Source organism: Gouania willdenowi, chromosome 17 (genome assembly GCF_900634775.1).
Source record: "Gouania willdenowi chromosome 17, fGouWil2.1, whole genome shotgun sequence".
NCBI classification, from domain to species: domain Eukaryota; kingdom Metazoa; phylum Chordata; class Actinopteri; order Blenniiformes; family Gobiesocidae; genus Gouania; species Gouania willdenowi.
Window position 1 is genome coordinate 20,174,157 of NC_041060.1, and position 13,497 is coordinate 20,187,653.

Here is a 13,497-nt window from a genome sequence, read left to right on the forward strand (position 1 = left end):
CACACTAGATAGTATGGTGGTTGGGAAATGCCAAAGCCCCTCGTTGCTACTCAGCTGAGCTTTTGAAAAAGCGACTTCAGATTAAAGGAGGGGGCACAGAAAGTTCTGCAGCCAAGGCTGGGAGTGGCAAAAGGGGGTAACCACCAGGAAAGGGCTGTCACTGGGGACCGAGGCTGCCTCTAAACCTCCAGTCAAGTTTAAAACACACGGACCTCCTTTGGCTCACAGTTTGCATCCTCCTCTCCTCTTCTCTTCTCTCCTGCACTCCCTCACTCTCCTCACTCCTAAACCTTAGCCATCCACTCTACGGAGCCTTTTAAACAACTCAACACACTTACACTTCACATCTGAAGATATAAAAGCATATTTCTCTCAAGGCTTTACACAAAACTAAGATTGTGACATCATGGAGGCCATTAAAAAGAAGATGCAGATGCTGAAGTTGGACAAGGAGAATGCCATCGACAGAGCAGAGCAGGCTGAGACCGACCAGAAGGCAGCAGAGGATAAATGCAAACAGGTGAGATACAGCAAAAGGGTTTGATTAGAATAATGAACGATACATTTGTTGATTTCTTGATATTAATCAAACATGTAAAATTTCTGAAGTCACTAACAGAAATCAGTAAACCACAGATGGAACTGAGGCAATGTTGGACTGAAATATTGAAACATGAAATTGTTATAAAAGCTATTTTTTCATGGTAAAAGCATTTAGGAAATGCAGTTTCAATATTATAATTATTCTAAGCATGATTCTAGATTGTATTGAATTTATTCACTGTTTGAACAAAGATGCCACTTTATGTAATTTGCTTTTAAAAAAAACAAAAAAAATCAGATCATTAACCATTGGGACTGGACTAAATTCATCATATTCTAATCAGAAAGTATTTCCACCAAAGAGTTAAAAAGTTACACGTATTTTCCACATCACATCAAACTGTAAGCATGAATTTTTGAGGTTTTTGGACTGCTCTGGTACACAGAATTGTACAGCATCCTTATCATACCTGAGGTCTGCACAACGTGCCCAAAAACCTCACAAATTCCAAAAAATCTGCACCACCATATTTGGTGCTGCAGAGCTCATGCCTTGGACAGCTTGACATTTCCAAGCCAGGCTTAATGATAGCACACACTCTCCCTCGGTACAAGCAAAGTCAAATCCAAAGATGTAACCGGATATTTGAGGTTTTTAAATAGGGGCAATTGTTGCCCAGAGGGACGTGGTGTCATCGTTAGGATGGAATGTAAAGAACGTTAGAGAGATCGGTGCTGATGATGGTTGGACAAGGCCATGATCTGCATTAAAATAATCCTCTCACTGGTGGCTAATGCCCAAATTACATCCTCAGAGAGCACAAGGAATGACAGATGTCACTGACACAGCACATGGATCATAAGAGTCACTTCTACTTGAAGAAAAAGTCTGCATGAAACCTTAGAAGATCATGCATTGGCTCTTTAGTTTGTTTGGATCACACAGGGAGACAAGAGAAGTGGGGCGCCTTTTGTGCTATTCTAAGCAGAGTTCAACAAGGATTGAACAAAATACACATTGAACTAATGGGCAATGCTGATATTTATTGAACAATTACTGCACGCAAACAGGAAAATAATCGGAAAAAGTTGCAAGTCTTCAAGATCCAGACATTGTAATCAAGATTTTAGTTGAGAACATATTCTTCTTAAAAAACCTTATTACCACCGCCAAGGAGGTATAAAGGTTTATTTGTTTTTTTGTTGCATCAAACATGTTTAACCAAAGATAGACCTTACCCAATGGAAGATTTGTAGTTGATCCAGATCAATATACTTATTCTGGATCAGTATAAATCCCTATCTCTCATCATTGGCAAAATTTCAAAAATCCATTACTCGGTTGGTATTTGACCGATCTTCATGAAATTCAATTCAGTCACGTCAGACTGGTTCCTAATTATCCCATTCAAGTTTCATCCTGATCGGATTGTGATTGTGTGTTTCATCGAGATTTTCAGAAAAATGGGGGTGTGCATACATTTGGACCAACTGTATTGTTATTAATGGGGATAGACATTTCTTCCAAGCCTTTAAAGTGTGAATTATCACGGTACCATGATCAGAATCACTGATCCAGATAACTACCAATATCTGCAAAGGGGATAAGTATTGCTTGGCGGAGGTTTGCTTCTCTGAGTGCTCTTGAAACTGCATCTATTTGCAATAAAATTAGTAAACCTAGTTCCTGCATTGGGAAATGTTAAGATCCAGTAGGCCCTGCTATTTACTGGCATCGCTGTCTGGGATGCACCCCAACAGACCCTGAACAGTGATAAGGGGGTCAGAAGATGAATAAATAAATGAACTTTAAAATGGATAAATGTGTGCGGATCCAAACAAACATGAAGTAAGAAAAGACAATTATTATCCATTATTGAAGGAGTTTTTGGATTTTCTTTACATTTTTAAAGCATTTTTGCACCCAAAACAACGACTTGAAGCAAGAAAAAAAAAACAAAAAACTATGCCCACAAATTTTCAAGTCCATAGTATAATCTGAGTGTTCTCAAAATTATTTTTTTTTAAGGTGTGTTCATAGGCGTTTCTGGCTATATGCAGACTCTGCAATTGCAAAGGGCTCTATAAGCCACTAGAGGGCCCCAATGCTGAGTTTTTGGCTTCATCCCAAAAATGCCTAAAATAAATCTACTCTGAGTAAAATAAAACAAAAGAACATAATAAGCTGTAGCTATAGCATTTTTGAGGTGTGTAGAAGTGAAAATCGTGAGACTCCAAAGCAACGCAACATTTGACTCATACAGGAAGGTAATAATCATAATAGTAATAACAGGTTACAACAAGTTAAAAACATGCCCATGCAAAAAAGAGTAAGATAAGAGCCTTCATAAAAGGTACTAAAAATATATGTTTTTAAGTCTTTCCTCAAATGTCTGTATGCCATAAGGGGATATGGTTTAGAATTGAATGGAAATGTTATTATGGGGTTTGAAATCTGGTGTTTCTGGTTTCCATACAAAGTCTCAAACAATACTCAAAATGCATTTAAATTATAGTCTAGAGTTTGCTATATTTTCAAGTCACACTAAAACATTCAGAGATCCAGGATACGGCTGATCAGCTATCATATTCAGTCAGTGCAGGAGTCCCTCTATATTCTGCATTTTGTTCTGCCTATCCAGAAAGAAACACTGAATTTATTTACACTTTAATGGTTAGGTTTAGCCTGAGAAAAGGCAAAGGTTTTTGGTTCTAAATTCATCCCCATTGTCTCATATCCCTCTGACAGCCAGTCTATCAAGTACCGGCAAAAAAAAAATTGTCTTCCATTTCAAATAGACTTTTCCAAACTTGATTCATATTTTGACAGAGAAAATTTGCTTTGTTTTGGATTCTAATGTAATTTCACATTTGGGCTCAGCTGGAGGATGAGCTGCTCGCTCTGCAGAAGAAACTTAAGGGGACTGAGGATGAGCTGGACAAGTACTCGGAGGCCCTCAAGGACGCTCAGGAAAAACTGGAACTGTCAGACAAGAAGGCGACAGATGTGAGTCCGCAACCAAAACACCACCTGAAACATGTTTCTCACATTAAAACAAAGCACAACACCTAGAAAGTATCACTGTCCACTTCAGAAAAACCACATGTAAACTAAGAACCATCAAAGATTAAAAAAAAAGCTGATTCATCTAAAATTGTTGAGTCATTGGGTGGGTGGAGTGATTTATCTGTCTTATTAAACTTGCTCAATACAAAAAGACTATACACTTGCCTGAAAGTATCACTTAAATAGATAAAGCAATGGCTGCGACCCAGGCCCCCCTCTGACATTTAGAAATCCAAAGCAATGATACTTGAGTGAACCTTTCACAGAAAAGCTCCCAATGTCATGGTTACTGCATCCCAGACAGGATGAGAATCCTGAAATGACCAGCTTGTGTCTTCTCACCCAGACAGAGAAAAGGTTTGCCAAGTAACTGGTGGCACGCTGATGTCCAACTGAGCTTCTTTTTTTTTTTCAAGCAGAGACAAAACGCAGCCAGCCTGTAGTCGGCCAGGAATCTCAGGAATGCAGCTTAAGCAAACAGAGAACCCCATAGTGTAGAGTCTAATGAAATCAATGCTTTGGCCTTTTTAGGAGGTACAGATTAAACAATTTCCCTCTCTGGCTTTACAGTAACAAACCTTGTCCAAGTCAAACATCCCTGGTCTGAACACATTCTGAACAATGTCGATATTTTCATGATCATTGTTTGAAAATGTTACAATAAGTTGAAAAGGATCAACTTTATGTGCAAAAAGAACTCAATAGTTTAAGAAGGTTTTACATTGTGACTTTGGCTTTAAAAGTCACACCTAGTCTTATCTCTTATACTTTTCTTCTATAAATATTCTTTTCCACCACTGCTCTAAAACCTGTTGTATCGCCCAGCAACGTGAGTGCATGGGCCTGTGATTGTCTGATGCTGTCCATGGTCTTTCACTTTCTCCACAGTCTCCAAACAAGTACTTTAGTTCTTACATTTGTACCATAACATGGAACTGATCACATCTACTGAGAACTTGGGATCTTTCACAGACATGCCTCCTTTTGTCCTGAGAAAACTGGAAAAACCTCCAATTACATGTCAAACTGAACAATTTAAATTGATAGATGAATTTGTACTTCACAATGATAAGAAGAGGATTCCTCCACACTGATGAAAGCCATTTTTACTGGTTTGGGTTAATCTGGTTAGGTTAAACCTAAACCAGAATGTCTGTATTTTGGAATCATATCAAATATATCTGGAACTCATTGGGGAATTTTTATCTCTTGGCCTGGGATCTCCAAGACAAGTTGGAAGATGTTGTGGGATGTAAAATATTGTTGTTCTCAGTGCTGCTACTGTGTGTAAAAAATAATTAGAATATTTACTAATCTCTTCTTAAAACTATATTTACATGGCTTCAGATTCTCAGTGGGGAGAAGTGGTTAGCGCTGCTTGACAGCTAGGTCACAGGCTTCAGGCTATGGAGGCAGATCTGTGTGTTTGATTAATATCATAAATAATATAAAACAATATAACAAAAACCTTTTCAATAAAAAAAACTACACTTCAATCAAAAAAGTTGCTCCAATCATTCAAATATTTTCAATTAAAAGAAAAAGTTTTTCAATCAAAGAAAAAGAGGGTTTGAAAACAAATATTTATATATAATATAATATAATGTAAAATTAATATAAAAGTGTTCAGTTACAAGCATTTGAACAGGTTTTTCTTTGATTGAAGTCACATTTTTTTAGTTTTTTTGGCCATATTATGCATAGGACATGCATATGTATTATTAAATTATTTTTGATCTATTAAAAAAAAATAAAAAGAATAAAATTACCTCAATAAAAAACAAACCTTTTCAGTCAAAGAAAAAAGTGTTCAAATGCATTTTTTGGGGGGGCATGTCAAATTTCTCTTTGCATTCAAAAACTATTTTCTTTTTTTTTTCCAACTATTCTTTTTTTGGATTGAGCAACTTTTTCTTATTGAATACAAAAATACAATATTCTCCCTGCTCTCTTCCATCTTTTTGTATTGGTATATTTTCCACAAGAGTGGTTTCTCCATTTCCATAAGCATTCATTTTATATTTCACTATGACTATGAGTGAATGTATGACAGTCCTGAATAACCCTGAGCAAAAAGTACTTTATTCAAGTGTACTACAAGCATACTTATTTCATTCTAAAACTGAAGCAGTATACTTGAAGTGTACTTTTTATATACTATATTTTATATACTCAAAAAAAAAGTATAGTGAAGTATACTTAGCTTATACCGAAAAGTATAAAGAATAGTCTAAGACTAAGTATATTAATACTTAGACTTACACTTCAATAATAAAGCTTACACTTGTACTACAAGTATACTTATTTTCTACTAAAACTGAGGCAGTATGCTTGAAGTTTACTTTTTACATACTATATTTTATTTACTTAGACTTACACATACTTTAATACTTAACCTTATACTTATTCTTAGTTCATAAAAGTATACTCTGAGTATACTTTAATAAACTGAAATGTGGACTAGAAGTATATGCCTAGTATACTAGTAGCAAATAGATGAGTATACTAGTATACTTTTAAGTGTATTTTTGTAAACTTAAAATTACCTTATAAAGTATACTGAAAGTATACTTTTATAAACTTAAAATGTTCCAATTTAGTCCGAAGAAGTATTAAATTAGTATACTTTCTAGTACGCTACAAGTACATGGTCGATACTATACTTGGTGTACTTGTACTTATACTCAAGCATACTTAATAATATGAACTTTTTGCTAAGGGAAATCAGACACATATGACAGGACGAACATGTCTCGAAGATTCTTTATGGTAATGAACCTTTTTTAAGTGTGTGCTATAATCCCTGCTTTACATCCATGTGAGAGTTGAAGAAAAAGGCAAAGGGGTCTTATATTATGTTGGTGTTGGGGTGAACCCTGCCATCAGGATCCTGTTGCCCCCTGATGGCTGTGGGTCACATGTGCACCAGAACAATCGAACATTCCATTCCTCCATCCCATCCCATCCTCCACTTTTTAAAGTCTATATCCATCTCTGATCAGCTCTTCTTCACTTTTTAACCATGACAACTCAACATCCGGTCACACATAATGATTCACCACAGATGTCAATCATTAGATTTGATAAAAACGCCCAGTTTTAACCCTTTTCCTCCACATGATAAGCGACACCTTGCCTTATAAGTCCACAATCTGACATTAAAAACTCCCCCAAACAGTGTTACGCACTTCTTTTGTGGGGTGGAAAGAGCAGCCCTTTCCCCTCCTCATCCCAGTGATGTCATCTGAGACAGGCTTCTTTACAGGATTGGACGATCTGACCATATATTTCCTGAAAACTCCCATCATCCCAACCCCAGCACGTCCGTGATTTCCTGCCCGAGGAAAAGTGCCTCATCGGAGTTTTTTTTTTGTTTTTTTTTTTCTTTAAATCATTGGTGCAAAGTCGGTGCTTTTGGAGCAAAGACAACCCCCGTTAGAACGACAGCAGTAGTCGGATCTTTCTGAGGTTTGGAGCAGGCAGAGTAAACGGAATAATGGAGGCTGTGAAGAAGAAAATCCAGGCTCTTCAGCTACAAGTGGATGAGGCGGAAGATCGCGCACTGGCGGTTCAAAGGGAGTTGGACATAGAACGGGAACTCCGCGAAAATGTGAGACCATAGAGCTACACACACCTACATCTATGTATATATTTAAACCTGTATAAAACATGTTTGGTACTGTAATCTCTATCGATGCAGGGCGACAAGAGGAGATCATTTGACGCAAAAGAAAGAAGAAGAAAAAAAAAAAAACTAAACAAAAACGGGGAAACGGCGTTGGGTCGTGCGTAAAAATGAACACATTTGCACAACTCCCTTAACTAAGCCGTGTATTTCTCGGTTTCAGATGAGTGTTATCTGCTCAGACGGTGTTGGGATGTTTCAAAGACAAGTTGAGGCATAATTGGAGGACATTCCTTGGCAGCTTCGCTCAGTGTGTTACCTAACTTCTATCTGTCCCACATTCACCTCAACACCTAGAAAAGTTGATTACATTTATCATTTAGATTAGTGTTTGTGGGTTGTTGTTTATATATATATATTTACACACACAAAGTGGAAGATCCTGGTTTGCAACACAATGAAAATGATTTGTGTGTTTGCCACAATGGATAAATAAACAAAGCCTAACCCGAGCTGTAGCCCCTTTGTTGAGTTTTACGCAGGAAGACGAGTGCATACATGGTTATCTGTACTAGCAGACATACAGGAAACAGCCTGGGAAGAAGAAATCTGTTGTTCTTACAAGCATTCAAAATGTCAACCAACCTGTGTTTTTTCAAGTGTCAGGGAAGCCCAACTGCACATTTCATTTTAGTGATATAATTAACTCAACTCAACTTTATTTATATAGAGCAAATTACAACAAAGACATATCAGAGCGCTCGACAAAATATAAGATGATACATGATACAAGATCCACATGAACAAGCATTTAGTGACAGTGGGAAGAAAAAACTTTTTTTTATAGGAAGAAATCTCCAGTGGAACCAGGTTTAGAGGTGGCAGTCATCCGCTTCGACTGGTTGGGGTTAGTGGACAGAAGGGCAAACAGATTAGAATAGAAAGATAGTCCATCCGAGTGTCCCAGACTAGTTGAGCCACGAACCATCGATCAGGAACCGCCAGCTTCGACATCAAGACACCTGGAAAGAAAAGAGAGTGGAGAGCGAGGAGAAGGCACAGACTGCATGAAAAACATGATGCACTCGTTCCTAGTGGTTAGGCTAATATGAATATTAAATGTCACACATGCTCTGATGCTACCATTACAATGTTTTGTCTTGTAATGGGTGTACGTAGTGATCTCGACGATCTACGATCACTTCAAGATCACTACAAAATTAAAGAACACTGATTTCAGTAGGGGTGTGCGATGCCATTAATCTGACGATACGATTCACGATTGGTATGTCACGATACTATATATGGTGATACTAAAACAATACCAGATACTTTGCAATATTGCAATATCAATAGTTAAAAATTTCACTTTTACAAGTACAAATTAGTATGAGATACAATTGATTTATTATTATTATTTTTTAAACTTGCAAGAAGTTGGATCATTAAACACGGGACATGATGTTAAACTGTCCTTTGTGCCCAAAAATAGTAGTCACATGTGGTTTACCATTTGAGAATGGCGTGGGAGCTGTGTTTCAGCTATGGGAAGGATGTACATTTTGGGACGCATCATCAGTAGTGTTCCTTTGAATCAGGGGGTGTTTCAGCCTTTTTAACACTCCACACGCTCATCAAAGGTGGCCAGCTACAGGGTGATCAAGCCTGAGCAAGCGTACCATAACTGTTCACTGACACCTAGTGACTAAACAAATCGATTTGGACATTTTTTGGATCGATACGATAATCGTGCGGTGAAATTTCGCAATAAACCTTTAGTTTTCAGTCTTTATTTATTCACAAATCACTGAAACTTTTAAACTGAATGGCCTTTTACAGATTAATCAAGGTATCTGAACCTGAATTATTTTGAACTTTTTCCTTTTATTCAACCCTTAATGACAAACCTTATAGAAGATTATTAGTTTCACATGCTTGCAGCTAACATCTATCTTCTTTGGCTTCCCAAGGCTGAGGGTGACGTTGCATCTCTGAACCGCCGCATCCAACTGGTAGAAGAAGAGTTGGACCGCGCTCAGGAGAGACTGGCCACGGCCCTGCAGAAACTAGAGGAAGCAGAGAAAGCTGCAGATGAAAGCGAGAGGTATGAATTCTTTGATCTGTAGGTTCAGATTTAAAATAGTGACCTATGATCACTGTCTTTGTGTGTCCGTGTATCTTTAGAAAACAACACAACATATTCAAACTGTGACACGCCTTCCTCAGTGGACAGGGGTCGTCCTCCTGATGCCCTGGAGGTTTTTAAACCTTCAACATGATTGTACTGAAAATATAGCGATGGGAAACTTTTATCGCAGTAGGGGCCACAAAAATATGATTGTTTTGATCCAAGAGCCACATTATCAAAATTAATCGAATAACAACAAATTTGAAAATCAAAGTCTATTTTTCTTGTCATTTTATGTGTTTTTTGGCAATTTTTTGTGTGTTTTGGAGTCATTTTGTGTGTTTTTAAAGTTAATTTGTGTATTTGTCATTTTGTGTGTTTTTAGGGTAATTTTGCGTGATTTTAGATTCATTTTGTGTATTTTTGGAGTCGTTTTGTGTGTATTTTCGGTCATTTTGTGTATTTTATTGTATTTTTGTGTGTTTTATTGTCATTTTGTGTATTATTGTGGCCATTTTTGTGTTTTTGGAGTCCTTTTGTGTATTTTTGAATCGTATACTTGTCATTGTGTGTGCCTTTGTGTATTTTGTTGTAATTTTGTGTGTGTTTGGAGTCATTTAGAGTATTTTTTGGACTTTTTGTGTGTCTTTGGGGTTGTTTTGTGGTCCATATGTGCCTTTTTGGAGTCATTTTCTGTATTTGTTTTTTGCATGTTAGCAAGCAGCTCAAGGCTTGCATGCCCTTTCCTCGGAACAGACTGTCCCCAATTTACAAATACCCGTCTTTCTCTCTTTATATGCATAAAAAAAAGCCCATATAGTGTATATTACATCTCAGAATGACTAATGATAACTATTCACTGCATCAACAAGCACACATAAATATTCTAGTTCGTCTTTGCTCAACAAGCACAGACACAAAGTTGCTACATGTGCCTGTGTTCTCATTGGTTGAAGCAATTGATGCAAGCCCAATGGAATGCAGTGTTCATTCCCTCCAAAGCAGTACTTCTGTTATTTGTGGGGTTAAAAACAACAGATTGGATAATCTATTAAATGTCTTTGCAAAGCAATGAAGTTTCGTACTGGTTTCTGGACCACCAAGACGATTGAGTGACTCAGTCACTGCTTTTGTGTTTGACAAAAACACAGAATGAGTGCAAAAAAAGGAGAATAAAGTCAAATTCAAGACAAATAAAATGCTAAAAAAATAAACTTAAAAAGCTGTGGCTTTATGTTTGCATTCAGGGCTGAGAGGACTGGGTGAGGTTTCTGGAAATATTTACTTTTGAGAGTAATTTTGTAGCCACATACCAAACATGATTTCTCTTACAGTCTTCCACAATGTAACTTCTCACCACACATGTCAAGAAATGTGGGTTATAGGAGCTCAAACCTCCTTTTTTGTGTCAATTTATGGCCTCCAAACCAACATTTTTTTTTCTTTTTTTCTTTAATTTCTTAGCCAAAAGATCCCTTTATCTGTACCATCTAATGATCAGTGTTCCTTGTGTGCCCTTAAACATTAAAGTTGTGTATCTGTTGTGTGTTTAGAGGCATGAAGGTGATCGAGAACAGGGCCATGAAAGATGAGGAGAAGATGGAGATTCAGGAGATGCAACTTAAAGAAGCCAAACACATCGCTGAGGAGGCCGACCGCAAGTATGAGGAGGTACAAAGGAGACGTTTTTCAGATGATTTTCAATTTTTTTTCTCAATACTGAACTGGCTTTCTCTCTGACCTCAGGTGGCTCGTAAACTGGTAATCCTGGAGGGTGAACTGGAGAGGGCGGAGGAGAGGGCTGAAGTTGCAGAACTGTAAGTGCGTTGGTCACTTTTTATCGCAGTTCAGATGAAAAGCGCTAAGTTTATGTCCAACGCCCTCAGGAAATGTGGTGACCTGGAAGAGGAGCTGAAGAACGTCACCAACAATCTGAAGTCTCTGGAGGCTCAGTCTGATAAAGTGAGTGTTCACACATTTACACTCGAAGTAGGAGTCCAGGACTAATCAGACCCTCTCCCTCTACAATCTGACACACTTATGTTACATATTATTAAGGAACATGTTGATGAAATCTGTCACTTAAAATAAAGACATCTAACACTCTCAATTTTTTTTATATGATGAAAACAAAGGCTCTGTTCAAAATGGCACACTCCGTACTATGCACTACAAACTCAATGAGTATATAATGTCTTCTACATACTTAAGTATGGCTATGATGATTAGGATGATGAGCATTCCCACCATATAGCATGATTTTTGCAAAATCTTCTGGGGGGACACGCCCCCCGACCGCCTTAGCTATCGTGCATCATTGGCGGCAACTCGCCGTGAGTTTTAGCCTTCAACCTTTTTTTTTTTTAAGCCTACTACTTTTTTTCTGGACATCTCTGTACTACACACTCATTTTGACATCAGACTTAGTATGTCATTTTGAACTCAGCAAAGTCTTTCAATTTTGAAACCATTTGTTTTGGAGCAGCACAAAATTGCAATTGAAAAACAAAACAATAATACAGGAAATGATTGTGGATTTTTGAAAATAAAATACAAAAAATCTAGAGCATCTTCTTACAGTTACGCATGCGCTATCACACTGTTCTATAATCTCCATCTTCAGTGTTTTGCATCTCACAAAGACATCTATGAGTTAACTGCAGCTGTTCCTCTTTTCGTGCAGTACTCTGAGAAAGAAGACAAATATGAAGAGGAGATCAAAGTCCTAAATGATCGACTCAAGGAGGTAAATGCAGATCTGTGGCTGGGCATTCCTAGGCACGTTGCGTTAGATGATCCTTAATTCTCTTTTTGTTGTTTTTCCCAAGGCTGAAACTCGTGCTGAATTTGCAGAAAGGACGGTGGCTAAGCTGGAAAAGTCCATAGATGACTTAGAAGGTAGAGTTAACTTCTCTGCACCTTTGGCAGAATCTTCGTCGATATTTTCTTTTTTTAACCTGGATTTCTGCTTTCTCTTTTTCTTTCTCTGCATGATTCTTCAACTTCCTCTGAACCTGCTCCGCCTCTCTTATTCTCTGACCTTTGCACTGCAGATGAACTGTACACTCAGAAGCTGAAATACAAGGCTATCAGCGAGGAGCTGGATCATGCCCTCACTGATATGAACACCTTGTAAACCTCACAGCCTTTTATCTGCCTCAGTGGAATCATAATGTCTCTGAATTTCTTCCTTTGCTTTTCCTTTGCTTTTACGTTTCTCTTATTGCTTTGAACTATAAGCTGCAATAAAGCCATATCTCTATTTTCAGTCTGTCGTTCTTCATTTTCACTTTGACCTACTCTTTGTCATTATGCAGCTGAATTAAAGTAAAGCATACTCTGCAGGTTGCCTTGCATAATATATCTGCTGCTGCCTTTCTATTGCAGAGTCCCTATCGAGCGCAAAAGAGGAGAACGTAGGAATGCACCAAGTTCTGGACCAAACTCTCATGGAGCTCAGTACCTTGTAAAACTCCACAAGAAACTTCATTCAGACCATGATTTTTTATTAAAAGAATGGTTTTTTTGTTTTTTTTTAACATGCCATTCTGTGAGACTCTGCCCTCTTTACTCATTGTCGTTAAACACATGCATCCTTTTAATATATTTATGGTTCCTTTGTTGCTTTTCTCATTTTTTAAGTGGTTTCGGGTCCAAATGGTTTCAGTTTCGCTGCTTGAAATTGTGGGTGTAAAACATAACAACGCTGAGCACAAATAAAACTGATGATGTTCATGTGGATGATTGTGACTGATCAGTTCTGTGTATTCTCTTTGTGTGCACTGTTTTTCCTGCTCTGTGTAGGTCCCCCTGAGGCTCTTCCATCTCGTAGTTGGAAGCAATAATGGGGAAAAACTCATTTTACAAGCGCTAACATGCCCATGTTTTCTTTTGTGGCTGGTTGTCCAAAATATTCATGGATTAAACATCCGAGAGATAATATATCTAGTGAGGAATGTGATTTGATGACAAAATGTGTGGACTTTAAACATTCTGTAAACTATTGAGGTAAGTTAGCTATAGTTGCAGTGACGTGCAGTCAGGGTAGGCAAGGTAGGCAGTACCTACCCAAGGGTGAATTGATATTTTGATTATTTGTTTTAATTATAATTAATTTTCGATAGCCTACAGTGC

At 37.6% G+C, this 13,497-nt stretch overlaps 1 protein-coding gene across 4 annotated transcripts; it reads left to right on the forward strand.

The window, feature by feature from the left end:
* Positions 1-153: 153 nt before the first annotated feature.
* On the forward strand, positions 154-13,107 carry LOC114478976 (tropomyosin alpha-1 chain). 4 transcript variants are annotated; one of them, XM_028472355.1, is made up of 9 exons: positions 154-520; positions 3,425-3,550; positions 9,206-9,339; positions 10,917-11,034; positions 11,110-11,180; positions 11,250-11,325; positions 12,047-12,109; positions 12,192-12,261; positions 12,417-12,625. In XM_028472355.1, exons 1-9 carry the CDS (start codon positions 407-409, stop codon positions 12,497-12,499), a joined length of 855 nt encoding a protein of 284 aa, XP_028328156.1. In that variant the 5' UTR covers positions 154-406; the 3' UTR covers positions 12,500-12,625. The 4 variants fall into 4 exon arrangements, with proteins under 4 accessions (XP_028328156.1, XP_028328155.1, XP_028328158.1 ...); XM_028472354.1 differs by lacking the exon at positions 12,417-12,625 and adding an exon at positions 12,751-13,107 and having other exon boundaries at positions 156-520; XM_028472357.1 differs by lacking the exons at positions 154-520; positions 3,425-3,550 and adding an exon at positions 6,758-7,220.
* The last annotated feature ends 390 nt before the right edge of the window (positions 13,108-13,497 follow it).